General features: G+C 42.2%; 2 protein-coding genes across 3 annotated transcripts in view; one reads left to right on the top strand and one right to left on the bottom strand.

Annotated features, from left to right (window-relative positions):
• Window positions 1–2,509: 2,509 nt before the first annotated feature.
• Window positions 2,510–13,964, bottom strand: LOC109896657 (alkaline phosphatase). Of its 2 annotated transcripts, none has more exons than XM_031812038.1 (12): window positions 13,847–13,964; window positions 11,251–11,389; window positions 10,683–10,802; window positions 9,749–9,864; window positions 9,177–9,351; window positions 8,538–8,713; window positions 5,810–5,950; window positions 5,562–5,631; window positions 5,287–5,421; window positions 4,918–5,109; window positions 4,659–4,778; window positions 2,510–4,499 (listed from the first exon to the last, which is right to left on the bottom strand). In XM_031812038.1, the coding sequence occupies exons 2-12, from the start codon at window positions 11,318–11,320 to the stop codon at window positions 4,234–4,236; spliced, it is 1,581 nt and encodes a 526-aa protein (XP_031667898.1). In that variant the 5' UTR covers window positions 11,321–11,389; window positions 13,847–13,964; the 3' UTR covers window positions 2,510–4,233. The 2 variants fall into 2 exon arrangements, with proteins under 2 accessions (XP_031667898.1, XP_031667827.1); XM_031811967.1 differs by having other exon boundaries at window positions 11,251–11,379.
• A 1,851-nt stretch (window positions 13,965–15,815) lies between these two features.
• LOC109896691 (endothelin-converting enzyme 1-like) overlaps window positions 15,816–27,742 on the top strand; it is a 48,570-nt gene continuing 36,643 nt past the window's right edge. The window contains exon 1 of the mRNA XM_031811783.1: window positions 15,816–16,008. The gene's annotated coding sequence lies outside the window, so the exon portion shown is untranslated. The remainder of the gene's footprint in view (window positions 16,009–27,742) is intronic.

Genomic DNA, 27,742 nt, shown 5'->3' with positions numbered 1-27,742 from the left:
TCAGCTCCAGGTGACAGACCACATAAATTAGGGCTGAGCTTAAACAATCCACAACTCAAAAGTGACTCACTAAGTATTCTTGAGAATCCAAAAACCCACATTTCACATCTTCAGTTGGTAGACCATGGCGCTTGCAACGCCAGGGATGTGTGTTCGATTCCCATCGCGGACCAGTTCAAAAAAAAGTATGAGAATGTATGAACTCACTACTGCAAGTCGCTCTGCATAAGAGTGTCTGATAAATGACTAAAATATCAAATGTAACATCTGGTGAACAATCCACAACTAATATAATATTTGTACCATGCCAATGACTTTACAAAAAGCAAATAAAATAGTGATTTCCAGAAGAGGTGTTGAAACAGATATGTTAGAGGGAGTAGCAGGGATGGGAACTTTCTGATTGGATGATGGATCACTTGCTTATTACGAGATCGAGTTGTGGTCAGGGAAACAATAGGAATCCAATCACAATTCTGGAATGCATTCTCGAGAATCCAAAACCCACATTTCACATTCCGGATTAATCCAAGGACTGTGACTGCAGGATTGCTGTGGTCTCCTTTGGTGCTAACTGAGAAAAGTGATTCTCTCCTGTTGGGAAGACAGTACTGGTGCTGTGATGGGTAGGGAGGTACAGTATAAATAACAATGTAAAGAAAACCAACAACTCTACTATCAGCCTAGTTGGTTCATGATTAACCTTGTTTGAGATGGAGCAGGAAATTAAAACAGTTGGTGAAACTGGCCTCAAGGCAAAGTACTTACGTATGTTCATTACAGAAGAAACCATATATTCTAGACATTTAAAAAAATGACTCTACTTTAAAAAAGTTTATTAATAAGTAGGGGAGGCAGTTAAGTGTGTTTTTAAATCTTAAAACTGTTAAATTCCTCCAATTATTCAAACAAAAGATAAGATAATATTACAGAAGTATCATCAGATAGAATGCTGTCTTATCTTGGCTGGTGGAAGATGAGATGATCAGAGTACAGCCTCTCCTGCAGTGAGAAGGCTTGATTACCAACAACTACAAGAAAGCCTGCAAGGGAGGAAGTGAGGGCCCTTGGAGTGTGGTGTCAGGTAAATAACATCTCACTCAATGTCAACAAAACAAAGGAGATGATCGTGGACTTCAGGAAACAGCAGAGGGAGCATCCCCCCCATCCACATCGACGGGACAGTAGTGGAGAAGTTCCTCGGCGTACACATCACAGACCAACTGAAATGGTCCACCCACACAGACAGCGTGGTGAGGAAGGTGCAACAGCGCCTCTTCAACCTCATGAGTGTGAAGAAATGTGGCTAATCACCTAAAACACTCACAAACTTTTACAGATGCACAATCGAGAGCATCCTGTCGGGTATCACCGCCTGGTATGGCAACTACTCCACCCACAACTGCAAGGCTCTCCAGAGGGTAGTGCGGTCTGCACAACGCATCATCCAAAAGGAGAGGTCAGTACAGGTGCATCAAAGCTGGGACAGAGAGACAGCTTCTATCTCAAGTCCATCAGACTGTTAAACAGCCATCACTAACATAGAGTGGCTGCTGTCTACATACAGACTCAAATCTCTTGCCACTTAAATACATTTTATAAATATATGTAATAAAGGTATTACTAGTCACTTTAAATAACGCCACTTTAATAATGTCTACATATGCTAGGGGCGGCAGGGTAGCCTAGTGGTTAGAGTGTTGGACTAGTAACCGGAAAGTTGCAAGTTCAAACCCCGAGCTGACATGGTACAAATCTGTCGTTCTGCCCCTGAGAAGGCAGTTAACCCACTGTTCCCAGGCCATCATTGAAAATAAGAATGTGTTCTTAACTGACTTGCCTGGTTAAATAAAGGTAAAATATGTATACTGTATTCTATACCATCTACTGTATCTTGCCTATGCCATCACTCATCCATATATTTATATGTACATATATTATGTATTACATTTGCAAGTAGTCGTTGTGATTACTTGTTAGATATTACTGCACTGTCGGGAACTAGAAGCACAAGCATTTCGCCACACTCACATTAACATCTGCTAACCATGTGTATGTGACCAATAAAATTTCCGAATAGGCAAAATGTGCAGCCCCAGAGTGTGTGGACTATATTTCATAACTATCTTAGCTTATCCTTCATGTTCATGCTCCAGCCATGAGTTCTCAAGGGCTATTCACATTCCACACAAACCACATATATCAAATGCTGAGTATGGGTTTGTTTGATTTTCTGTTTCTTCGTTAAACCCACTACCAACTGCACTATTTTTTTATAGTTCAAATATTCCTTTGGACAAGGTATTTGAATAATTCCAATATGAAAAATGGAACCAATTAATTTGTGTAGCATTAAACATTCCTCAATGAGGTGACACATCTGTTCTAATATATATTCCATCCCAAATGGTACACATAATGCTGATTGAAAGTGCAACCAAAATCAGTTCCTGGCAAACTGACACATTATCTACCATTTACAGTCAACACATCAATAATGTAAACACAACATTTTCAGAAAAACCAACAGGACTTCCTTTATTGGCTAACTTATTTCTATGAAATTCTGACAGGGGGTGACTTTTCATTCAGTGCTTTCGGGAAGTACGTACAAAGGACATGGAATTAATTGTTTTGGTTTGTTTGTTTAAACCATACATACAAAATAGCATCTACTTTCCTTATTGTAACGTTTACACGATTGTTTTGGGAATCTATGTAAATTATGTTTACTGTTCGTATATACTGTTTAAATATATTCATATTCAAAACTAGGGGAATGTTACATTAGGTTTCTAATTTAGGAAAAGAACTGGCTTCTTTGAAAAGTTGCCTGATCCATAGTCATGGAATTGACAGACAACAAGGTGGGCAGCAACATTGCTTTGTCATTAATACTGGGAGGTTATTTTTCCCATACAATGATTGATATAAATTCAGAGATATACCCTTCCCTTAAACCAACTGATATGACAGAATTCTTCACATAGTTTCGGTGTTACCTGAATAGTGATCAATACCAAAGTAAAATAACACAACCTATCCTATATGTTACAGTAGAAATAAAGTTATATCCTCTTATTTTCCCTAACCGTATATGCACAGCAACAACAAACCTCTAAAATATTTGAGCTTGTTGGCCATCAAAATTGCACTGATAAACGATGGGGAATAGCCTGCTTGTCCTTCTGCAGCTTTCCTACCAATGCATGCGTTGTCCCAACCAAGCACCCAAGGTAACTGGCCAAAGTTAATAAGCTTGCTAGCTACTACCAGACACAAATGAGAGAACAACTCATTGACAATTCTACTCGCCGAGCAGAGCTGATTAGGCTGTTTACATGTTATATAGAGCATTCATGAATAACTATAACTTTTTTGGCCTACGGTTACTGACACCGGTCTTATTCAGCAGGTCTTGCGTGTTCGTAAATTCATCAGTTATTCAGCGCTCTGGCACACTCAGAGCACTCTGAAATTGGAGTAGATGGCTAGCCATAGTGAATTTGCGAATGCAAGAGAAATGCTAACTGGATAACAGGCATTCAGCATAGCTACCAATCAAAGCGATTCACATTTATTTCTAGCTAACCAAATGACACATGCATCTCTAGCTGTGTAGCCATCAAAAAATGATATGAGGGGAAAAAGTCGGTGAATGTCCTCACTCACGTCCTCCTAGCAGCTAGCTAGCTATCTAGCTAACGCTAGGCTCTGTGTTTTTAGCTAGCTACATAAATAGATACCCTAGCATATTAGCCACATTATGTCTGACTTGTGATCATTGCCCTTGCTAGTTTGATTGTATTGACATTCCCAGCCTTAGTTACAATCGTCAGTTGTTGTCCAAAATATTTAGTAATTGAAAATGAAACAGTGCATCCGGAATGGAGGCCAGTTGTGATTTACAACATAATGTATTTACACCAAATGTATTGGTGAATTATATTAATCATGCATTGAACTGCATCCATCTATTCTGCCAACAATGCCTTAATGTACGTCATGGAATGTTGAGTCAAATATATTGTTAAAACCTCTTATAAAGTTTTTTTTTTAAATGCCCTTACATTGGTCCCAAAGTCATTAACTGTACAGAATGATTTAAAAAATCAGCAATAGAGAAAGAATCCAATCCGCATTATATCCACACTATAAAAAAGGTGTGGGAGTAATACATATATACAGAGAGGAGGGGTGGGGGTAGTGCAGGAGGGGGGTTGCGGTGAAAGGTCAGCAGAAGAGGCGGATGACTGTGAGGAGAGCTGTCAGGCTGGGCAGAGCAGCGCTGAGACTAGAGGCTCCACTGGATGACATGCAGTGGTCTCTGTTCTGGCCAATGCAGGCAGCATAAGCCATGACATGGGGAATGTAGTTCTGCTCATGGACACCGTGCAGCAGGTGAGCCATAGGGCCCTTAGCAAACACAGCCACATCCTCTCCTCCATGAGTCTCCATACTCAGCGGCACTGCAGACTGGGCCTTGTAGTTATTTTCCCCTGAAGAGAGGGAAGGAAGGGAAGGGGTGGAGGTGGGGAAAGGGAAGGAGAAAGAGATCAGATGGATGATTTTCTGGCATGCCAAAGACCAAGTGATGTTCTCTATGACAGAGGACTGTCAAAATGGCAATACTCCATTGATGATAAGATTTCACTTACCATAGTCAAGGGTGGAGACGTTCTCTCTCAGACCATTGACTACTTTAAACCCTGGTCCATTCCCATATAAGATGGCTGTGAAGGGCTTCTGGTCCACATCACTCAACATGGGAGCCAGTCCTGTAGACAGAGAGGAAAATAATGAACCACCTCCATCACAAACCATTAATTACAACATCCACAACATCCAAGTGACTGATGACTGAGTGTAGCCACATACAATATACAATACATTGTTGCAAAATCATCCACTGCTCACCAAAAATTGTGTTCCCCCTTGGAGTGTAACCTCCAAAGTTGAACATGTGAGAGTGGTCAGCAGTAACGACAGTCATTGTGTCATATATGCTGGTCATGAGGCCGGCGTGGCCAATGGCCCGGTCCATCTCCACTGCCTCATGCAGGGCCTGCTTGGCTTTACCCTCGTGATGTCCGTGGTCGATGCGCCCCCCTACCAACGCACAGCTTGGTTAACCTCTCTCTCTCAAGCAGATGAGAAAATCTAGCATCAGGACTGGCAAAGCAGCCTAAGCTGTAAAACTTCACATTCAACATGATATACATTATTAAACTTGTGCAGCTGATACAGTATTTACTGGTGCCAGAGTAAATGTAACACAACAATCACCCTCCACCAGCAGGTAGAATCCGCTGGGGTTTTTCTTCAGGATCTTAATGGCCACCTCCACCATCTCTGTCAGTGAAGGATCTGTCTCATTGTTTCTCTCCAGGTCATAGGGAAGATCTCCAGGCTCAAACAGACCTGTGTTAACACAGGAAGCAGGGTTTAATATATTGCAAAATAGGTAGAGAAGATGATCAGTGGTTAACATGAATACAAAATATGAAACAGGAAGGTCGTGAAATCAATAAAGAGCAAACAATTTTTTTTAAATAACTCACCCAAAAGGTAATCCACACTATTAGGGTTTAGAGATAAAAGTTCCTTCTTGTTCCATACATAGTTGGCGTTCTGTTTATTTAATAGATAAAACAATACATCATATGGCATTGATCCAACCCTGTGACAACCTAAAACGATTCAAATGTTAATAAGAAAAATAGAGAAAGGAAGACAGAGAAGAACAAGGAAGAAACAACAGGACATGGTAGAAGAGGAGTGAGAGAATAACTAAGACAGAGCAGCTGACCTTGTTTTTCATTCGGTTATTCCACTCCTCCACCAAGTTCCTTCTATCGATGCGGGTACCGAAGTGTTTCTTCTCTCCAGGATACTCCACATCTGACTGGTTTTTGGGGAACATGTACTTCCTCCCTCCTCCCATAATCACCTAGACATCCACCACAGAGGTAAAACATTTGATCCCTCTCTATGGACATCCCAGGTAGGGTTAAATATTTTCCCGGTATTTTACAAATGTTCAATCCCCAGAACAAATCCCTTTTCTACCGGGTAACCCGGTCACTCAAAAGCATATAAATAGGCCTGTCTGGATTTGATTAGAGCTTTGATCGAAAATTCAAGCCTGATGCTACCTGAGCCTGCCATATATTAAAGACATTTAATGAGCCCAAGGCCAAAAAAGCCCAAATGATTGTCCCGTCATCCAATTGCCTACATATTGTATAATATAGTCTACTGTACATTACGCACGACTGAAAAACATAAAAGCCCATAGATGTAGCTAGCTATATGCTCTCATTGGTAAATAAATTAAAGTAGCTCCAGTAGGCTAATCTGTGTGTGAACTGTGTGAACTGTACTGTGTTGTATTATACCGCATTATATGGACTGTAATTACGCATCGTTCAGGCTAGCGAATTCGATATTAATTTTGAGATATTCTTAGGGCCTATTTGTACACTGAACAAAAATATAAACACAACATGTAAAGTGTTGGTCACATGTTTCATGAGCTGAAATAAAAAATCCCAGAAATTCTCTGTACACACCAAAAGCTTATTTCTCTGTTTGTGCACAAATTTGTTTATATCCATGTTAGTGAGCATTTCTCCTTTGCCAAGATAATCCATCCACCTGAGGTGGTATATCAAGAAGCTGATTAAAGAGCATGATCATTAAACAAGTAACAAAGCCCTTTTGTGGGTAAAAACCCATTCTGATGGGCTAGGCCTGGCTCAGAGGTGCGTGCGTGTTCTGCTAGAGACAGAGGTTATAAATTAGAAGCTTATTATGCATTACCCATCATTAATTAGCTAAATATAAGTCTAATACTGCATTGAAAGTATTACATGAAACAAGTAGGCTGGGACTTGTATATACAGTGCATTCGGAAAGTATTCTGACCCCTTCACTTTTACAGCCTTATTCTAAAATGGATTAAATAGTTTAATCCCCTAATCAATCTACACACAATATCCCAAAACAACAAAGCAAAAGCAGTTTTTTTTGTGCAAATGAATAACACATTTAAAACTGAAATATCACATTTACATAAGTATTCAGGCCGTAGAGAAGCCAGATATAGACATGGCATATAGTAATTTACAGGTTTTTCAAAGTTATTTATCCTGGGAAAAGGGAGTGGTTTTGGGCAATAAATCCACAATAAATCTCAGTAACGGGGTCCCGCCATGCAACCTTAATCCATGGCAAGAATAATGAGGAGAGGAATTATCTGTGAGTCATTACATTACAGGTGCAAGTTGCTCAACATTACTGTCTGAACAATGTATACAGAATAAAGAGCAATCATTGTTTTCAACAATAGCTGTTGCTTATAAAAATGCTCTGTTTTTAGCATGATTACTGGATATTTTCTGTAATATCAGGATCCATATTATATACACTACATGACCAAGAGTATGTGGACACCTGCTCATTGAACATATCATTCCAGAATCATAGCATTAATATGGAGTTGGTCACCCTTTGCTGTTATAACAGCCTCCACTCTTCTGGGAAGATGTTGGAACATTGCCGGTGGGACCTGCTTCCATTCAGCCACAAGATCATTAGTGAGGTCGGCACTGATGTTGGGCGATTAGGCCTGGCTCGTAGTCTGCGTTCCAATTCATCCCAAAGGTGTTCGATGGAGTTGAGGTCAGGGCTCTGTGCAGGCCAGTCAAGTACTTCTACACCGATCTCGACAAACCATTTCTGTATGGACCTCGCTTTGTGCATGGGGGCATTGTCATGCTGAAACAGGAAAGTACCTTCCCCAAGTTGTTGCCACAACGTTAGAAGCACAGAATTGTCTATAATGTCATTATATGCTGTAGCGTTAAGATTTCCCTTCACTGGAACTAAGAAAAACAGCTCCAGACAATAATTCCTCCTCCACCAAACTGTACAGTTGCCACTGTGCATTGGGGCAGGTAGCGTTCTCCTGGCATCAACCAAACCCAGAGTCGTCCGTCTGACTGCCAGAAGCGTGATTTATCATTCCAGGTAAGGTGTTTCCACTGCTCCAGTTTCCAATGGTGGCAATCTTTACACCCATCCGGCACTCGGCATTGCAGCATTGCTTCCAGAGACATTTTGGGACACAGTAGTGAGTTTTGCAACAGAGGACAGATGATTTTTACGCGCTACGTGCTTCAGCACTCGCGTTCTGTGAGCTTGTGGGGCCTACCACTTTGCGGCTGAGCTGTTGTTGCTCCAAGACATTTCCACTTCACAGTAACAGCCCTTACAGTTGACCATGGCAGCTTAAGCAGGGCAGAAATTTGATGAACTGACTGGAAAGGTTGCTTCATATGACAGTGCCACGATGAAAGTCACTGAGCTCTTCAGTAAGGCCATTCTACTACCAATGTTTGTCTATGGAGATTGCATGCCTGTGTGCTTGATTTTATACACCTGTAAGCAACGGGTGTGGCTGAAATAGCTGAATTCACTAATTTGAAGGAGTGTCCACATACTTTTGTATACAATGTGTAATTGCTGTGACTCACATCAATGTTAGGAATGTTCTCAAAGAGCTGCCTGGCGATGTCCTTGCAGCCCGCCTGTACTGCCTCAGCGGGCATCTCTCCATCGGAGTACCAGTCCCTGTCCACACAGTGGGCATAGGCTGCACTGGGGGTGGCATGGTTCACACGCGTTGTCGTGACTATTCCCACTGACTTGCCTAGGTAACAAACACACAAACAGTTTTGAACCTGCTACTAGGATTCTGTGCAATAGTCCGCCAGATCTAAAGACAACGATTAGCTCCAAAGAATCTGCTAATTCTAGTTGAACTTGAACAGAGTGTCAATTCATTTTTCAGTCATTTGAGAAATATGAGAAAACAATTTCTTTATTTTCTTGTTTGTTGGATCCCTGATCCTCTCTGACCCCTGACCTCTACTCCAGAAGACTTGTTTTCATTCCTGCCAATGTCTCTAAGTCATTGGGGCCTGCTAGGGAGTCTCTACCTTTAAGAAAATACATCTGTAGCTATAAACTCTCCATTGAGATCCATGCATGCCTAGGATTACAATGTTATCATGGTGTGTCTCTACTGCTTATCTCAGGTTGGCCAAATAAGGCTTAATAGATCTGGTGTGGAAAGGTACTGTGAAAAAACATGAGTTATAATGAGACAGTACCGGCTTCCTTGGCCCATCTGAGGATGGAGGTGACCTCGTTGCCCTGTGTGGTGTTGCACTGGGAACGTACGGCAGCTGCACTCACACCCACCGTGCCCTCGTTGGCCTTCACCCCACAGAGGTATGCTGTGGCTGTACCCGCACTGTCTGCAACCTGGGCATTGGTGTTATATGTCTGCAGAGACAGGACAGTAACGTGTGAATTATATAGAATTGTAGTAGGAGACATTGTTCTGCATGCCGTGTTGGTGTTATCCGCACCTCCAAGCATCACCTTGAAACGCTCAGATTGTGTAATTTCTTTTACATTCTTCATTCTTACACAATTATTGACACAGACTACTACATGATCAATCATGTGTGGAATGTGCTGCTCCCTTAACTATAAAGACAGTTCTATGATGTGTGGCTTCTTGCCAAGTATGTAACATAATAACACATTATTATCGTATGACATAGACAGTATGTGACCAGGTATATTGGTCTTGATCTTGGTGAACCATTCATTACTTCCAGATCAATAATGCATGCTATTCTATAGCTTTTCTATATGATAACAGACCAGGTCAGACCTTGGAAAGCGCAACAAAGGGGAACTTGTCCATCTCCAGCTGGGTCTCTTCCCCACTCTGTCTGCTCAGCTGCCCCTTCAGTATTCGTGCTGCCGTCACTGTGGGAATGCCCATTCCTACACAACAAAAGCAAAGCAGTGCTCGGTCTGTTATGGTGTGATTCTATTTAAGGGATAGAAAGCCTTTCCATCTCATGCATTAACACCTTTTGGTTTTCTATCTGATTAACATGGCTCTGTGGTCACTTTTCACAGCAGCTGCTCCATCCACTGAACAGACCAACTCTACATTTGGTGGAATCCCGTCAAAAGAGCTTTTACTTGATATCTGCCTTTTCACAAGTCAACAAAATTTGTATTTTAGAGATAACTATCTATTTTCCCTTTGTTTTTATATGGGTATCAAAATGGATGCTTTTGTAGAGGATGTGAACTGACGTGAACTTCCACTTTATCCAGCATGATTGTTTTAAGCATGGTTGTCATACATGATAGAGTAAGATACATTGTATGCTGCTGCATGTAAAACATAGACAGTTAAGATCCTTTGTGGGGGACAGTTAATGGGTCACTACATAACATAATATTAAGCAGAAGCAAAGTTATCCATTGGCACTGTAAGCATGTTTGTTTAATGCTCGATGGCTCCCATATTCAACATTAGATTTAGAAAGTCTGAAACATACTATTTACTTCTGACTGGATTACATCAGTCCTCCAGAATGTTTAGATGGAAACGACTGTGTTTGATGAGGAGGACATACTTATCATCAAAATACTCGTTTTCTACAACCACTAGGAACGATATTCTGGAAATGTATAAAAACTATTACATCTGTATGCTGCACATAAGCTCATAGAGTTAAGACTTCACTTCATCATACAGTATGGCACATACTCATGGAATGAAAAAGGCCCCTGTAATCATGGCTTACCATCACCAAGGAAGAGGATGAGGTTCTTTGCAGTGTTTTGATTGAGCTTCTGAAGTGTGAGGGCATTCTTCAAAGTACGCTGAGCCCATGTGTTCCAGAACAGGGGATCTTTCTCTTGGTCTGCAACACGGAGGTAGACTTTTAGTTTTAAATCAGGAGGGAAAGAGGCCAGTAGAAGTGATCTGTAACACCTGCGAAAGTACTGGGACAAGTGGGACAGAATATGACCCAATTATATGGATGTGTCACATCTCCAATAAATCAAAGCCCAAATTAGTTTCTACCCTTCTACCTGAAGTGTGCACTCATTCACTCCTCCCCAAGGACTATAGGAGCATTGGATTGGTTTCAGCATGTGCTAAAGGATCTTTCCACTACATTTCCTTAACCGGTCCCTTTCCTTTCAAATATATGAACGGGAGTGAAGAAGTGCACACTTCAGCGAGAAGAAGGAATGAAAAAGGTCTGTGTTAGTATGTGTCCCCTCTAAGCTCTTCCTGGTGGATTTCAGTCAAACAGCTAGATGCTGTTAAGAGACATTATATTTATTGACAGGTGTGTGTATTACCAGGAAACTGTGGCTTCCCCAGGCCTTCCCAGGCCAGGCAGGAGCAGATGAGCAGGATTGTCACCTTCATGATGCTTTCGCTCTATCGCTGTAGTGTTATCACACACCACGTCCCAAACTAGAGGGAGTCTGTAAAAGACTGATAAATCAGTGTTTATGAAAGTTGACGATGAGTTTGATTTAAAGTGCAGCAAATGATGTGGAAAGTAGGTAGGTTTCAACTTAGACATTCACAGTGAACAGAAGTAGTGGTTTTGTTGTAGTGTAGTCCTAACATGGCCCCATGGGCCCTGAGCAGCCAGCCTTCATCTATTATTACACCCCCCACCCCTGTCCCTCCCTTTTTCCTCCGCAGTCCCACCCCTGTCGCTCCCCTGACCCACCCCTGTCCCACCTCTGTCCCACCCCTGTGCTGTGGTCAAGGTAGCTTTAATGGGAGCGTTAATGGGATTGTGGGCTGTAGTACAGCGATTTAACAGCCATAACAAAGCCAATATAAATGTTTTTTAAACAAGGTTTACAGTTTTGTAAAAAAGAGAGTTTGGCAAATGTATTGTAACACATGTGCTTGAAATAAAATGGTATTTCATAAAGTCTTGAAACTGTGTGCATATGAGCCTTGTTACTTTATGCTATTAAAACAGACAACGCAAGTCCTACAGCATTTACAACATTAGTATACAATATGCTGTAGTTGAGCTCACATAAAGCTGCTAGAATGGTCTCTGAGGAGAAGAGAGGTTTTACCGTCCCACAGATGCAGGCCTATCCTCTAAGTAAAGCTCAGAAGTGGCCGGGCCCACCAATCAGCAGCAGACTAGCCAGCCTGCAGGTGAAGAAGCAGAGCAGTCCCAGGATGGGCACCAGGAGAATGCCAGAGAAAAGGAGGGGTGTCAAGGAGAAAAGCATCCCGGTTTGAATACTAATCTGTATAAAATCAGAAGCAGATGTTTCCTGTTTCACCTGCCAGCTCTGTAGCTGACCACTAAGAGATGAAAACTGGGTCCCTGTACAGGGTTCGATCTGTTTGAATGAAGCTGGGATTAGGTTTAATAATGTTTGTGAGGTCAGGGTTTGGGAATCATAATTAGAGTGTGCGACTTAATTTCTTTGCTTTCCTTCTTTTTTTGTTGCTCTGGGCTCAGTGACACAGGCCCTTCCATTCTGGGAAAACACTGACCTCAGACACATTCCCCCAAACAGAATACCTTGGCCCATCCAAAATGTAATGGGAGGAGAAGGAATAAATCCAGGTCAATCAATGTTGTGGTACTTTCAAGAACTCTGGGTTTTGGCTTTACACATGATATCTATGGTGATATTTTTTATGTTTAAATGTTTCTAGCACTGGCATTCTTTCCCCTCCAAACAACCATTGCCTTGTTGAGGCGTTGATAAGATTGAATACCTGTTGCGCTTATAAAGGCTCCATAAGACCATACTACTAAGAGTTTTTAATTCTGTCATGAGATAAGGCACATTTTTCTATTTAACTAGGCAATTCAGTTAAGAACAAATTCTTATTTACATTGACAGCCCAGAAACAGTGTGTTAACGGCCTTGTTCAGGGGCAGAAAGACAGATTTTTACCTTGTCAACTTGGGGATTCAATCTAGCAACCTTTCGGTTACTAACCACTAGGCTACCTGCTGCCCCTACAGGAAAAATTTGAAGTGCTCAATTGTAGATGAGATATCATCCTCTCCTTAGCAAAGGCTAAACATTCCACCCTATTAATGCCAACTCAATCACAAATCAACTTGAGATGTACCCCATGTGCTTTACATCACTGGAACAATGGCCATGTCTAGGGAACAATGACTGACAAGAAGAACACCTGAAAAGAACAAAGGTTTGCCATATGTTTTATTTTCTTTCTGTTTACCTGTAAAAGGTGAGCGTGTCCAACCAATTTAGGTATTGTGCATCACAGTGTATACATTCATTGTCAGCCAGATTGAGTAAATTGCAGACTGCTCTATCCAAATGTATTGATAAAACAAATATTTCAATCATTCAGTCTGTCTGTCAGTGTATTCTCCACCTTTCCAGCTTTATTGGTACCTTCTTTCAATTATTTCCTGGGGAACTATTGTGTTGTGAATTCTGACATTAATATTACTATAGCTGAGCACTCACTGCTAGTTGACCTTTTTATAATCAAAATGAACACCCAACAGCATAGGATATCAACCAAAATGAATGAAACTGGCTATAGGCCTAGATATGTGATTTAGTGTAGTATTGGTTTAATAAAAAAACTTCACCCTTATGGAGGGTACTGCTATTGTTGTATTGATGCTCAATCACGTGTTGGAAAGTTGGGAAAATTGCGAGTTCTACCTACAAGAATCTGCAATCACAAAAACTTCTACCACAGCTACATTTATAGGGTAATATTGCTTTAAAGAGATGGAAAGCGATAAGCAATACGCATGTGGCTCTAGTGGCATGTTTAATTGCACGGATTTTCCTGACAATGCAGCCAATTGCAAGGAGATTTTATGTTGATATTTTCTAAATAGCCTGCACACGATAAACCATTGATATTCCAAACATAGACAATTAATACAAAGAGTTAAAGGAATACACTTACTTCGGGTTCTATTTAAGCTTCTGTAGCAAAACACTTATGTCTGTGTCATCCTGTCGCTCTTTTATACGCCTATGCACCAGCTCTGTTATGAGGGCTGAGAATAGCGGTTGATATTCCAAAACGATGGCGAGAAACCACCCTATAAGTAATGGCATCATAACACGAAGAGCTGGATCGTGAGTGCCACCTGTCGACCAGTTTCACTGTTGCATTTAGACTACTCAAAATATTTAATTCAAACCTTAAATCAGTCGAGTTCATTGTCAGCATGTGAAATACTAAACTGAAACATATTATTAGCCTACATACTTAATATATAGATTTATAAGTAGCTCATCATTGTCATTACTTTATAGCCTCGTTTAAAATGTGTAAGAATACAGTTGCTTGCCAAATTTAATGCACAATTTTGACCTTTACTATTAGTATATTGCTATTTATTAACCTCGATTGCATAATGCCGCGTTCATGTGTTAGTCGGAACTAGGAAACTCGGAAACTTCCGACTTGCTAACTGATTGAATGCAGCACATGTATAGGCTCCTACAACCAGTTAACAAGTCAGAAGTTTCCTAGTTCCGACTGGCACGCGACCGCGGCATAATGCACCAATTTACCCTGAGTGATTTTTGTTCATAATTTTGTATCCTTTAGATGTCACTAGAGACCAGTGAATATTCAGAAAATGTTATATTGGCTATCTCTCATACAGGAAAGTTACACAACCTACCCTTTCTCTTCAAGCATCCCACACACAAATGCACAGTGTGAACAGGCAAACAATTACACTACTGGGATTATCTCACCGCTGCCATCAGTGTGTCAATTGAGAGGGAATAGACATAGCAGGACTTGAATTTTCGCTGCGAGGGAGGGAGGCTGCAACATTTAGAGTATTTGTCATGGTCTTGCGCATGTGAAAAATATACATATCTTCTGTCTAAGAAGCAATGAATTGCTTGGATAAAATAATTTACTGAACTGATTAATAGAAGGCCTATTTAGTATAGGTTAAAACACCATCGAAGTCCCTCTGCTATTGTTTTATTACTTTTTTTTAAAGCAAAAAGACAATACTATTATAGCAATGGATAATTAAAAAGATTGGACCAGCCAGAGCCAAGAATTTGTTACTTTCTACATTACCATTAGGACTAGTAGCATGGCACGAGGCCAATTTTCACAAATTTCCCGTGGATTTGTGAAAATGAGGACATTATAATCCCTCTTATCCTATTAGGCACTCGATTACTTTAGAAGCTTTTTGCAGTTTTCTTTTCTTTCATCTCCACACTTTAAGTGATTGCTCTGCATGTTAAGACGCCCAGTCAACAATACATGTTCCTTAATCTTTAAATGCTGTAACCCTTGACAAAATTGTTTATGTATTAACACATTGCAATTATTTTCAGGTAAACCACCCCTCACCCAGGAATTTGTATTTTATTTTAGCTTTATTTAACTAGGCAAGTCAGTTAAGAACAAAATCTTATTTTCAATGACGGCCTACGAACAGTGGGTTAACTGCCTGTTCAGGGGCAGAACGACAGATTTGTACCTTGTCAGCTCGGGGTTTGAACATGAAACCTTCCAGGTTACTATTCCAACGCTCTAACCACTAGGCTACCCTGCCGATCCATTACATATCTTATTTATGAATAGTTTATTTGCAAATCCATGAAAATTGCATAAACCAAAACAGGTAGCAGTTAGAACCAAAGTAGGAAAAATATAACTATGTGTACCTGGCTGTACCTACAAAGTATAGGCAAGCATGTACTGTAAATACATAGGCCTAGTGTTGTGGATACTTAGTAAAGTGCAACCATTTTTTCCTCAGAACTTTTTGTAAATTAATTGCACCACAGTGTGGAATGTTCTAAGAAAGGGTATTAAGTTTTATTAAGACCCACCCATTTCTCAAATCCTATTGGTTAGAATAATAGTGAATCCTTTCTCATTTTTCTGTTGGTTGGACATGTTATTTCAGGGTCAGCATGGAAACTCAATATTTACGTGGTACTTTCGCGTTATATGTTCGCACTATATGACCGAAAATACAGTTCGTCACTCATTTGTTGCGTCTGGCACACCAACAGCTGTCCGCTGAAGGCACTTGAGAGGAACGTATAGAGTAGACGGAGTGAGCTGAAATAATAGTGGTAAGAACCTGTTCCATATCAAATGTATCTTAATTACAAACCTTATGTTTATGAACTGAATTTATTGGCTGTCGTTGCTGTAAATCTACATTTGGAGCATCTACGTGTGATGACGTGGTGCGCCAAAAAATGTATGATGTGCAATTACGGTTTTTATTAACGTTTGAGACCATGACATGAGGTAATATCTTTAGCATAATTCCCGGGGCAACTGGTTCCTGCATGATCAAAACTAGTAATTCTCTGCATTTTAGGCCTACTCCCTGACTTAATAATTGTTGCCTTATTATGATCATGTGGGCAGATAAGCCTTTTATGTCTTGAACACACTCTTTCATTGTAAGAAAAAATACATAGGCTAATGTTAAATTCATAGTTGGTTTGTTACTAGCTGACTGAACTCAACTCTACCATTAATGATGGAGTTGAGGAGTGACTAGTGTAGGTGGACTGGAGTTCTGAAGTCACATAAAATGTAGTTTTTAAAATAAAAAACGACAGATTTCAGCACCCAAAGAAATGCTGCATTTACACAATACAATGTCATGTGTAAATGCGGGCTATTCTTTTTCTTTTTGATTACAATTTTTTTTCTTTATGTGAATTCTGAGCTCCAATCCACCATTGGAATCTGCTGAGGGGAGGACTGCTCATAATAATGGCTGGAACAGATCAAATAGAATGGCATCAAACCATGTGTTTGTATTTGATACCATTCCACTTATTCCACTCAAGCCATTACCACAAGCCCATTCTCATCAATTAAATCAAATCAAATTTGATTTGTCACATACACATGGTTAGCAGATGTTAATGCAAATGTCGCGAAATGCTTGTGCTTCTAGTTCCGACAATGCAGTAATAACCAACGAGTAATCTAACCTAACAATTCCACAACTACTACCTTATACACACAAGTGCAAAGGGATAAAGAATATGTACATAAAGATATATGAATGAGGGATGGTACAGAACGGCATAGGCAAGATGCAGTAGATGGTATTGAGTACAGTATATACATAGTATGTAGTGTCGTGTCTTTGGCTATGCTGGATTAAGTGATATGACATGCTATTCTATAAAATAATTTATCCGTAATATCACCTGATTGAGCTAATCATGTAAATGTAATTAACTAGAGAGTCGAGCACCACGAAATAATATTTACAGAGCTGTTATCTTCCGAATAAACTCTTAAAGACCTAGTAATATTTTACATCAATAGCAGTCAATATCAATTGTCATCTTAATTCAGTCTCATCTGAAAGTTGTAAATTCTTGGTTATCTGCACGAACCCTGGCTAACAATTTGAATCAGCAATACAAAATTGGGTTTAATTATTTATTTACTAAATACCTAACTAATCACACAGAATTACACATACACATAATTAAATTACGTCATAAAGGAAAACGTCCCTAGCGGGCGGAACAGATATGACAGCTTGTTACACAAAGGAAAAGGCTGGGTTTGAGTGAAAGAGCGGGACGACTGAGGGACACAGGGAGAAGCTGTGCTATCATAAATACAGTATCTGATGCATTCTAAATACCGCCCATTTGGAAAAGGAAAATGCAATAAATATTTTCTCTGAGCTGCGCTTCGGTAGGTTGGTGGTAGATGGAAGGCCGTGTAGCCAAACCGAGTCCTTTGAAGAATGTCTCTTGTTGTCAATTGGATACGTTGTAGTAACGTCGTTGGGTGATAGACGGGATACTCTGTCTGTTCCTTCCTAACCCTCGTTGCGTCTGCTGTTGCTAACTCAAAGGCTAGGAGGTATCACTTCTGTAGTGAATAAGAGTTCAAAGTTCATACCATTCGCAACCAAAGCTCACGCTGATGTTGGCTTCGTTCTGTAGTTATTATCTGAACCATTCTGACATAGGACCGTCGTCCTACATCCTCGGAACAGGAGGTTATATTGTCGTCAAGGGCTTATATAGGAAGGAAGAGGAGGGCGTGTTTGAAAGGTTTTATAGCCCATGTCCCTTCACAGGGGCGGGCCACTGATTGAGCAGAGCCATATCTTATGAAAACCCAAATCTCACATTTTAGAAGCTAAAATCACATTTCATCCCATCACGAATAATTTAATATTCAAACATTTAAGTTGAACAACATTTCCATGTGAATCCGATAACTCTGACGTGTAGACTTTCCACTGTAGAGTTTGTCATCTTATCATTGATGAGAATGTCTCAGATGACAACCATCATATTCATTAAGTACCACCGCATAAGTTCAATTGTTCGGATTACAGGAATATAGTTCATTTCCCCCCACCTACTGATGTTCCCAGAATCTCTATTTTAACCAAGGGTTTTGCAAATGTAACCTCAGTAGGGTAGAGAGAGGAAAAGGGGGGAAAGAGGTATTTATGACTGTCATAAACCTACCCCCCAGGCCAACATCATGACAGTAGGGTATGTAAGCAAATTGGCAGAGTTTAAAGTGGCTAGTGATACATGTATTACATAAAGATGCAGTATATGATATAGAGTACAGTATATACATATACATATGAGATGAGTAATGTAGGGTATGTAAGCATTATATTAAGTGGCATTGTATAAAGTGGCTAGTGATACATTTTTTCCATCAATTTCCATTATTAAAGTGAGCTGGAGATGAGTCAGTATGTTGGCAGCAGCCACTCAATGTTAGTGGTGGCTGTTTAACAGTCTGATGGCCTTGAGATAGAAGCTGTTTTTCAGTCTCTCGGTCCCTGCTTTGATGCACCTGTACTGACCTCGCCTTCTGGATGATAGCGGGGTGAACAATCAGTGGCTCGGGTGGTTGTTGTCCTCATCAATTAAGGTGCCACCAACCTCCTGTGCAGTCCACCCACACTGGTCGCCGCCCACACCATGGTAAATCGTGGAGTTGAGTTTATTCGGCTAGTTTGTTCTTGTCATCATCCTTGTTTGTATAGTGGTTATTCATTACCTAGGGCCCAGGGGTAAGCATGAGAGTTTCTTGGCAGTAAACATAGGCCTACATGCAGCAGCAGACACAGGTAATCTACCTGAGCTGTAATGTCCAGGTGTAAACAAGCTTCCATATGCCACTCCTTAAAGAGCGACTGCACCACAGATGGATGTATAAATGTGAAGCAGCCGGTTGGCGTTTCCACTCACTATACCAGATATGGTGATAAGAAGCCCAGCGAGATGGATTTTGGCCAACATTCTGCAAATTTTCTCTTAGATTAAACACTTGATCTGCATACAGTTTTCTGTTTTCAAAAGTAGAATCTGTAACAAACAGAGTGGATTTCATTTTGTAGACTTTACCCGTTGACAAAGTTTGACAAAAAGCTGTGTTGTTTAGAAGAAGTGCAAGGGCAGGATAAGTTATTGCACATGCGCACTTCCCAGAGTAGCCGTTCCCAGACATAAATATGCAAATACATGCTAGACGTGCCAATAGGATTTCACTATCTCGTGCTTGGTTCTACCTACTATGAATAATTTGCTCCCATTGGAAACGAGGCTCTGGTCTATCTTCGGTTAGTTGTAAAAATCTTTGACTGCACTTCTATGGTATAATGGCGGTCCACAAACAAACGTTTAATATAAATAAACAAATAAATCCCTACTAACTTCATGTCAACATTAACACCTGTTACTCCTAATAACTGTTGCCATATCCACAATAATCTTCAACCTAGCATTTCAGCTTTCCATAATCCGAGCCGTGTTGATAACCTTTCCAATGAAAGCTATGAAGTAAATTTTATTTACTTCATAGTAAAGTATTTCAAGATTTCTGAACAGGTCTCAAAACCATGTCAGGACTAGTAGAAGCACCAGTTCTGACACTAGGTCTACTTACTACGGGAGAAACCATGGTAGCTCCATCAGTCTGCATATAGTGTTCTATCAATCTGTTTTACAGACTGCATATGAGAAATCATGATTCTATATTTCTGGGCCTCTCCTGCCCCTCTCTGCACCTAGCATCCACCAAATGTTGCATTGTGTTCCACCCCACAATTACAACACTTAGCCTTCAGATTATTCCCCCAGCCCACACTTTTCTTTTCTTTACAGTGAGCAGCTACATGTCCCATTCTTCTTTCTTTGGCATTTAAAACACCACAATGGGGATGGAACAAATTCTTGGATATTCAAACTTTGACGCTCTTTCCTACAAATCAAACTTTTGCTCTCAAACACTATGCCTCCCTTCAAATTGTATTTAATATCGTCTATTGGACATAGATAGTGGGACCCCAGAAATGATTCTCCTCAACATAGCATACACTCCATGGACATGGCTTTGATCTTCTTCCGATTGAGATATTCCATTTGAAGAATCTTCTGCTGCTGACCACAGAGTATTATCAGTCTACCATTTCCAATGAACTAGACTAGTTTTACTTCACCTAAACTCAGCAAAAAAAGAAACGTCTTCTCACTGTCAACTGTGTTTATTTTCAGCAAATTTAACATGTGTAAATATACATAGCAAGATTCAACATCTGAGACATAAACTGAACAAGTTCCACAGACACAGAGATGGGATAATGTGTCCCTGAACAAAGGGGGGTCAGAATCAAAAGTAACAGTCAATATCTGGTGTGGCCACCAGCTGCATTAAGTACTGCAGTGTATCTCCTCATGGACTGCACCAGATTTGCCAGTTCTTGCTGTGAGATGTTACCCCACTCTTCAATCAAGGCACCTGGAAGTTCCCGGACATTTCTAGCCCTCACCCTCCAATCCAACATGTCCCAGATGTGCTCAATGGGCTTGAGATCCGGGCTCTTCACTGGCCATGGCAGAACACTGACATTCCTGTCTTGCAGGAAAGCATGCACAGAACAAACAGTATGGCCGGTGGCATTGTCATGCTGGAGGGTCATGTCAGGATGAGCCTGCAGGAAGGGTACCACATGAGGGAGGAGGATGTCTTCCCTGTAACGCACAGCGTTGAGATTGCCTGCAATGACAACAAGCTCAATTCGATAATGCTGTGACACACCGCCCCAGACCATGACGGACCCTCCAAATCGATCCCGCTGCAGAGTACAGACCTCGGTGTAATGATAATTTCTTCGATGATAATCGCAAATCTGACCATCACCCCTGGTGAGACAAAACCGCGACTCGTCAGTGAAAAGCACTTTTTGCCAGTCCTGTCTGGTCCAGCGACGGTGGGTTTGTGCCCATAGGCGACGTTGTGCCGGTGATGTCTGGTGTGGACCTGCCTTACAACATGCCTACAAGCCCTCAGTCCAGCCTCTCTCAGCCTATTGGGGACAGTCTGAGCACTGATGAAGGGATTGTGTGGTCCTGGTGTAACTCGGGCAATTGTTGTTGCCATCCTGTACCTGTCCTGAAGGTGTGATGTTCGGATGTACCGATCCTGTGCAGGTGTTGTTACACGTAGTCTGCCACTACGAGGACGATCAGCTGTCCGTCCTGTCTCCCTGTAGCACTGTCTTAGGTGTCTCAAAGTACAGACATTGCAATTTATTGCCCTGGCCACATCTGCAGTCCTCATGCCTCCTTACAGCATGCCAATGGCACGTTCATGCAGATGAGCAGGGACCCTGGGCATCTTTCTTTTTGGTGTTTTTCAGAGTCCGTAGAAAGGCCTCTTTAGTATCCGAAGTTTTCATAACTATGACCTTAATTGCCTACCGTCTGTAAGCGGTTAGTGTCTTAATGACCGTTCCACAGGTGCATGTTCATTCATTGAACAAGCATGGGATACAGAGTATAAACCCTTTACAATGAACATCTGTGAAGTTATTTGGATTTTTACGAATTATCTTTGAAAGACAGGGTCCTGAAAAAGGGCCTTTTCTTTTTTTTTGCTGAGTTTCTTTCTTTCTTTACGTTAGTAGGATTGGGTGTAGATGCGGCCCTGTGGTCACATCAAACACCATCACAACTTTACACTCCGACACATCATTACTCTGGTTTCCCATCTTCACCCTCACGCTCTCTGCACTAGAAGCATTACTGCTTTCAGTAGCATGGTTTCTCTTTTTCCTGTTACTGTCCTTGACACTCATTCTCCCGACCCATATCATCAGAACTATCAACCATAATGATCGCATTCAAGCGCAGCTGTTACTTCTCCAACTTTCTCTCCATACCCTCCATCACAGCATCTTCACTAATCACACGTCGGCAAACTGCACTTCCTGATTTGGACTCATTTTAGATTTGGTTAATAAATAAATGCTAACAGCCATGGCTGAATTCAAACACGAGTTGGTTTCGGGGTGTGGTTTGATGTGGGTTAGACAAATTATTTAGCCAATTAGCTTCAGCCAGCTGGTGTGCAACCGTGGAAAAATGTATTTGACTTTGGATAGCCTATCTCCGGGACTAGCTACAGACCTTCAATAAATTGCCTGTAAATGAGACTATTTTCATGTTGCACACTTTTTTGTTTTCTTATTAAATGCTTTCAATATTTCTATATGCATTTCCACAATTTCTAGTTGGCTTGAGGTTTTTTAAGTCATTGAAATTTGGAGCTATTGGAATTTTTACATTGTCCCATGTACATTGTGTAATTTACCAATGGTCCCTAACTAGCCCCATAGGGATATCCAAAGTTAACCCAAATTTACCACAGGCATTACGATTAGGTCGTGTGCAGCTGCACTCAGAATGCATGATTACTTATGTGCTGCCAGCTGTGGTACATGTGGGCAGGATTGATACAAACCCAACCTTCATACAGTATACTTTGTGATGCAGTCACGAGCACAAGTCTCTGTTTTGGATGCAACTGACATTATGACCAAAATTTACCTATTTACACCTATTTACCGAAAACATTTAGGTCTAATGTTGGGCCTATGTGATGTGTTGGACTGGTTTGTGTTGTGGGTTGGCTGTGGCAACTGTGTCAAATTCCAATTGAGCAATTTACATGGCTGTGTTTGTGGGTATAATGTTGGAATATTTTAAATATGTTCCTGGCTACAGTGGTTCCCCCTAGGGTACACTAAAGGGTTAACATGTGTTTGACTGCTGAGGGGCAGTATCTGTACTGTAGTGTGGCTCACTGACTCTGGACAACCTACAGGTGGCAGGGACAGGCTATGGCCCATGATCCCTCGTAGTGGCTCTGTGAGTTAAAACAAAAGCAGTTTAAGACAATTCTAGAAAAATATTAAGAACACATTCATTAGACTCCATGCAGTCTACATGCAATGTAGGGCACATGCAGTGAAGTTCACCAGTCCCCGTTTAATTAGCCTACATTCTAGGGGTGTAACGGTTAACTAAATCCACAGCTTGGTACATACTGTACCTCGGTTTTTGGGTCACGGTTCACAGAAGGAGGGAACACATTTTTATTATATTTACAGTTGAAGTCGGAAGTTTACATACATCTTAGCCAAATACATTTAAACTCAGTTTTTCACCATTTCTGACATTTAATCCAAGTAAAACTTCCCTGATTTAGGTCAGTTAGGATCACCACTTTATTTTAAGAATGTGAAATGTCAGAATAATAGTAGAGAGAATGATTTATATCAGCTTTTATTTACATGCACTCAATTAGTATTTGGTAGCATTGCCTTTAAATTGTTTAACTTGGGTCAAACGTTTCGGGTAGCCTTCCACAAGCTTCCCACAATAAGTTGATGAATTTTGGCCCATTCCTCCTGTCGCGACTTCCACCAAAGGTGGTTCCTCTCCCTGTTCAGGAGGTGCTCGGCGGTCGGCGTCGCCAGCCTACTAACCATCACCGATCCATGTTTCCTTTTCCGTTTGTTTTGTCTTTGGTTCATTCACACCTGGTTTTCATTTGCTTTAATTGCTGTGTGTATATTTACCCCTGTTTTCCTGCTTAGGTTTGTGCAGGATTATTTTCTTCCTTATTTTCTTGTTGCTTGTGGAGGCTTTCCTCAGTGTATTTCGGGTGTGTTTATTATAGTAAGGTGCGTTGTGTTTTTGCGCCTTACGGGAGTACTGTTAGTTCCCATTGACTTGGGCGTTGTTTTTGGGTATTGTACTGTCCCGTTTTTTTGGACTTGCCCTTATTAAAATATACGCTACACTGACACCTCTGCTCTCCTGCGTTTGACTCCTTACCTACCTTCAGTGCGTAAACGCAACAGAATCCCGCACCCGCATGATGGAGTCAACAGGAGCAGACGCTCTCCCGACATCAATGGAGGAGCGCATTCAACAACATAAGACAGTACTGCAGCGTCTGGGAACAGCGATGGATCAGGTGATGGCGACATTGGACAGGTGGGAGAGAGGTGGCCTTCCTCCACCAGCCACACTACAACCACCCCCACAACCCTCTCATTTATCACCTGGCTCCAGTGGTATTCGGCTCGCTCTCCCTGGGAACCTTTCACCCGGCTCCTTCGGGACATGAGAGCGTGAACGCCCTCGCGGAGGAGGAGCGCGACCGGAGGAGGAGCACTTTCCTGCACTAGATGTGGTCGTAGAGGGCACACAGCTGACCGGTGCTGGAGGAGCTTTTCTGGGAGTTGAGACGGCAGGCAGGGAGAGCACTGTTCGGGCACCCCAGGTGAGTAGGCACCAGACTCACCCAGAGACCCCTGTTGCTCACATGTATGTGTTGATTTCTTTTCCTGACTTTGCTCCACATTCCCAGCATAAGGCGCTAGTAGATTCAGGCGCAGTGGGGAATTTTATTGGCCGTGGTTTTCCTTATAGTCTAGGGATCCCCCTTGTTCAGGTTGATAAGCCCTTCTCAGTGCAGTTTTTAGATAGTCGACCATTAGGTTCAGGGCTAATCAGGGAGGCCACGGCTCCACTGGACATGGTTTCGCAGGGGGGTCATGGGGAGATAATTAGTCTCTTCCTTATTGATTCTCCTGCGTTTCCCGTAATGCTGGGGATACCCCTGGTTGGCCCGTCACAACTCCAAGATTTTGTGGCAACAGAGGGCTCTGAAGGGGTGGTCAGAGGAGTGCTCAGGCAGGTGTGTCGGAGTTTCCATCGGTGCAACAATGGTGGAGAGTCCAGACCAAGTCTCCACCATGCACATTCCCTCAGAATAAGCAGATTCTGCAGATCTGCAGATTCTGCAGATTCTGTAAAAAGAAGGCTACTCAATTACCACCTCATCGATGAGGGGATTGTGTGATAAATCTCCTGGTAGATGCCGCACTTCCCAGGAGTCACAGGAGGAGACGGTGGCTATGGAGACATATATCTCTGGGGCAGGGGTATATTCGGCCCTCCACGTCACCTGCCTCCTCGAGTTAATTTTTTTGTGAAGGAGGGAGGTCTGCGTCCATGCATTGACTATAGAGGTCTAAATTCCATTACAGTGGGGTACAGTTACCCGCTACCTCTCATCGCCACGGCGATTGAGTAATTTCACGGGGAACGCTTCTTCACAGAACTGGATCTCAGGAGCGCGTATAACTTGGTGCGTATCCAGGAGGGAAATGAGTGGAAGACCTCGTCATGCTGTACGGGTTGAAGAATGCTCCAGCAGTCTTCCAATCCTTTGTAGATGAGATTCTCAGGGACCTGCACAGGCAGGGTGTGGTGGTTTATATCGATGACATTCTGACATATTCCGCTACACATGCCACGCATGTGGCTCTGGAGCGCAGAGTACTTGGGTGACTGTTGGAGCATGACCTTTACATTAAGGTTGAGAAATGCTTGTTCTTCCAACAGACCGTCTCCTTCCTAGGATATCGCATTTCCACATGGTTGGTGATGGAATGTGACTGCATTGCAGCCGTGCGTATTTGGCCTACTCCCACCAAGGTAAAGGAAGTGCAGTGGTTTTTAGGGTTTGCCAACTACTACTGAAGGTTTATCCGGGGTTTTGAGCAGGTGGCTGCTCCCATTACCTCACTGCTGAAGGGGCGACCGGTGCGTCTGCGGTGGTCGGGTGAGGCGGACAGAGCTTTTGGTCGCCTGAAGGCTCTGTTTACCTCTGCTCCCGTGCTGGCCCATCCGGATCCCTCTTTGGCATTCATAGTGGAGGTGGACTCGTCCGAGGCTGGGATTGGAGCCGTGCTCTCACAGTGCTTGGGTATGCCACCGAAGCTCCGCCCCGGCTGAGCGAAACTATGACGTGGGGGACCGGGAGTTGTTGGCTGTCGTCAGGTCTCTGAAGGTGTGGAGACATTGGCTTGAGGGGGCTAAACACCCTTTTCTCATCTGGACTGAACATCGTAATTTAGAGTACATCCAGGCGGCGAGGAGACTGAACCCTCGCCAGGCAAGGTGGGCTATGTTTTTCACCCGGTTTAGGTTTACGATATCATATAGACCGGGTTCTCAGAACTCTAAGGAGAACACACTGTCACGACTCTATGATACAGAGGAGCGGTCCATCGATCCCACTCCCATACTTCCGGCCTCTTGTCTGGTGCCACCGGTGGTATGGGAGGTGGACACGACATCGAGCGGGCGTCACGTTCAGAGCCTACTTCACCTCAGTGTCCAGCTGGACGGGTGTACGTTCCGTTCGATGTTCGTGACAGATTGATCTGGTGGGCTCATACGTCACCCTCCTCTGGTCATCCGGGCATCGGTAGGACGGTGCGAAGTCTTAGTGGGAAGTACTGGTTGTCCACATTGGCTGAGGACGTGAGGGTTTATGTTTCCTCCTGCTCGGTGTGCGCTCTGTGCAAGGCTCCTAGGCACCTGCCCCGAGGGCAAAACAACCCCTTCCCGTTCCACAGTGGCCTTGGTCACACCTGTCGGGTTGACTTCCTGACTGATCTTCCTCCGTCACAGGGCAACACCACGATCCTGGTCGTTGTGGATCGGTAGTACATTTACCGTTAATTACTATAATTTCTAATCTACAATGTTTGATTGGTTACGGTAATTTCTGGTAATGGATTCAATATATTACCATTCCAGTCTTTTACCATTCTTGTCAGAGTGGACACAATGTTTACAAAGTGCATAACCTATGCTACACTTGCGAGAAATAAGTATTGGTTTATTTTATTCCTTTTAGGAGTTTTTTTGTTGTAAATTTAGTCTTTGTCTTTTGTTTGGAGTGCTCCTGACAATTTTTAGTAAGGACGCGCACCTGCTATATAATTTATTTATATAGCCCTTCGTACATCAGCTGATATCTCAAAGTGCTGTACAGAAACCCAGCCTAAAACCCCAAACAGCAAGCAATGCAGGTGTAGAAGCACGGTGGCTAGGAAAAACTCCCTAGAAAGGCCAAAACCTAGAAAGAAACCTAGAGAGGAACCAGGCTATATGGGGTGGCCAGTCCTCTTCTGGCTGTGCCGGTTGGAGATTATAAGAGAACATGGCCAAGATGTTCAAATGTTCATAAATGACCAGCATGGTCCAATAATAATAAGGCAGAACAGTTGAAACTGGAGCAGCAGCACGGCCAGGTGGACTGTGGCCAGTAAGGAGTCATCATGGCCGGTAGTCCTGAGGCATTGTCCTAGGGCTCAGGTCCTCAGAGAGAAAGAAAGAAAGAAAGAAAGAAAGAGAGAATTAGAGAGAGCATACTTAAATTCACACAGGACACCGGATAGGACAGGAGAAGTACTCCAGATATAACAAACTGACCCTAGCCCCCCGACACATAAACTACTGCAGCATAAATACTGGAGGCTGAGACAAGGGTTTGAGTGAGCAGATTAACTGGGAAATGTGAAGCACATATTTGGATTTGCCATGTAATTGGCTTGCTTGTATGACATCAAAGCGGTATTTAATATAATCCTCATCTTTGAAAATACATAGAGTCCTCTTCATTTACAGCATTTCCTTC

This window comes from Oncorhynchus kisutch, linkage group LG1, assembly GCF_002021735.2.
Source record: "Oncorhynchus kisutch isolate 150728-3 linkage group LG1, Okis_V2, whole genome shotgun sequence".
Classification (NCBI taxonomy): Eukaryota; Metazoa; Chordata; class Actinopteri; order Salmoniformes; family Salmonidae; genus Oncorhynchus; species Oncorhynchus kisutch.
The sequence above is the reverse complement of the archived record's forward strand: the minus strand, read 5'-3'. Positions and strand labels throughout refer to the sequence as shown.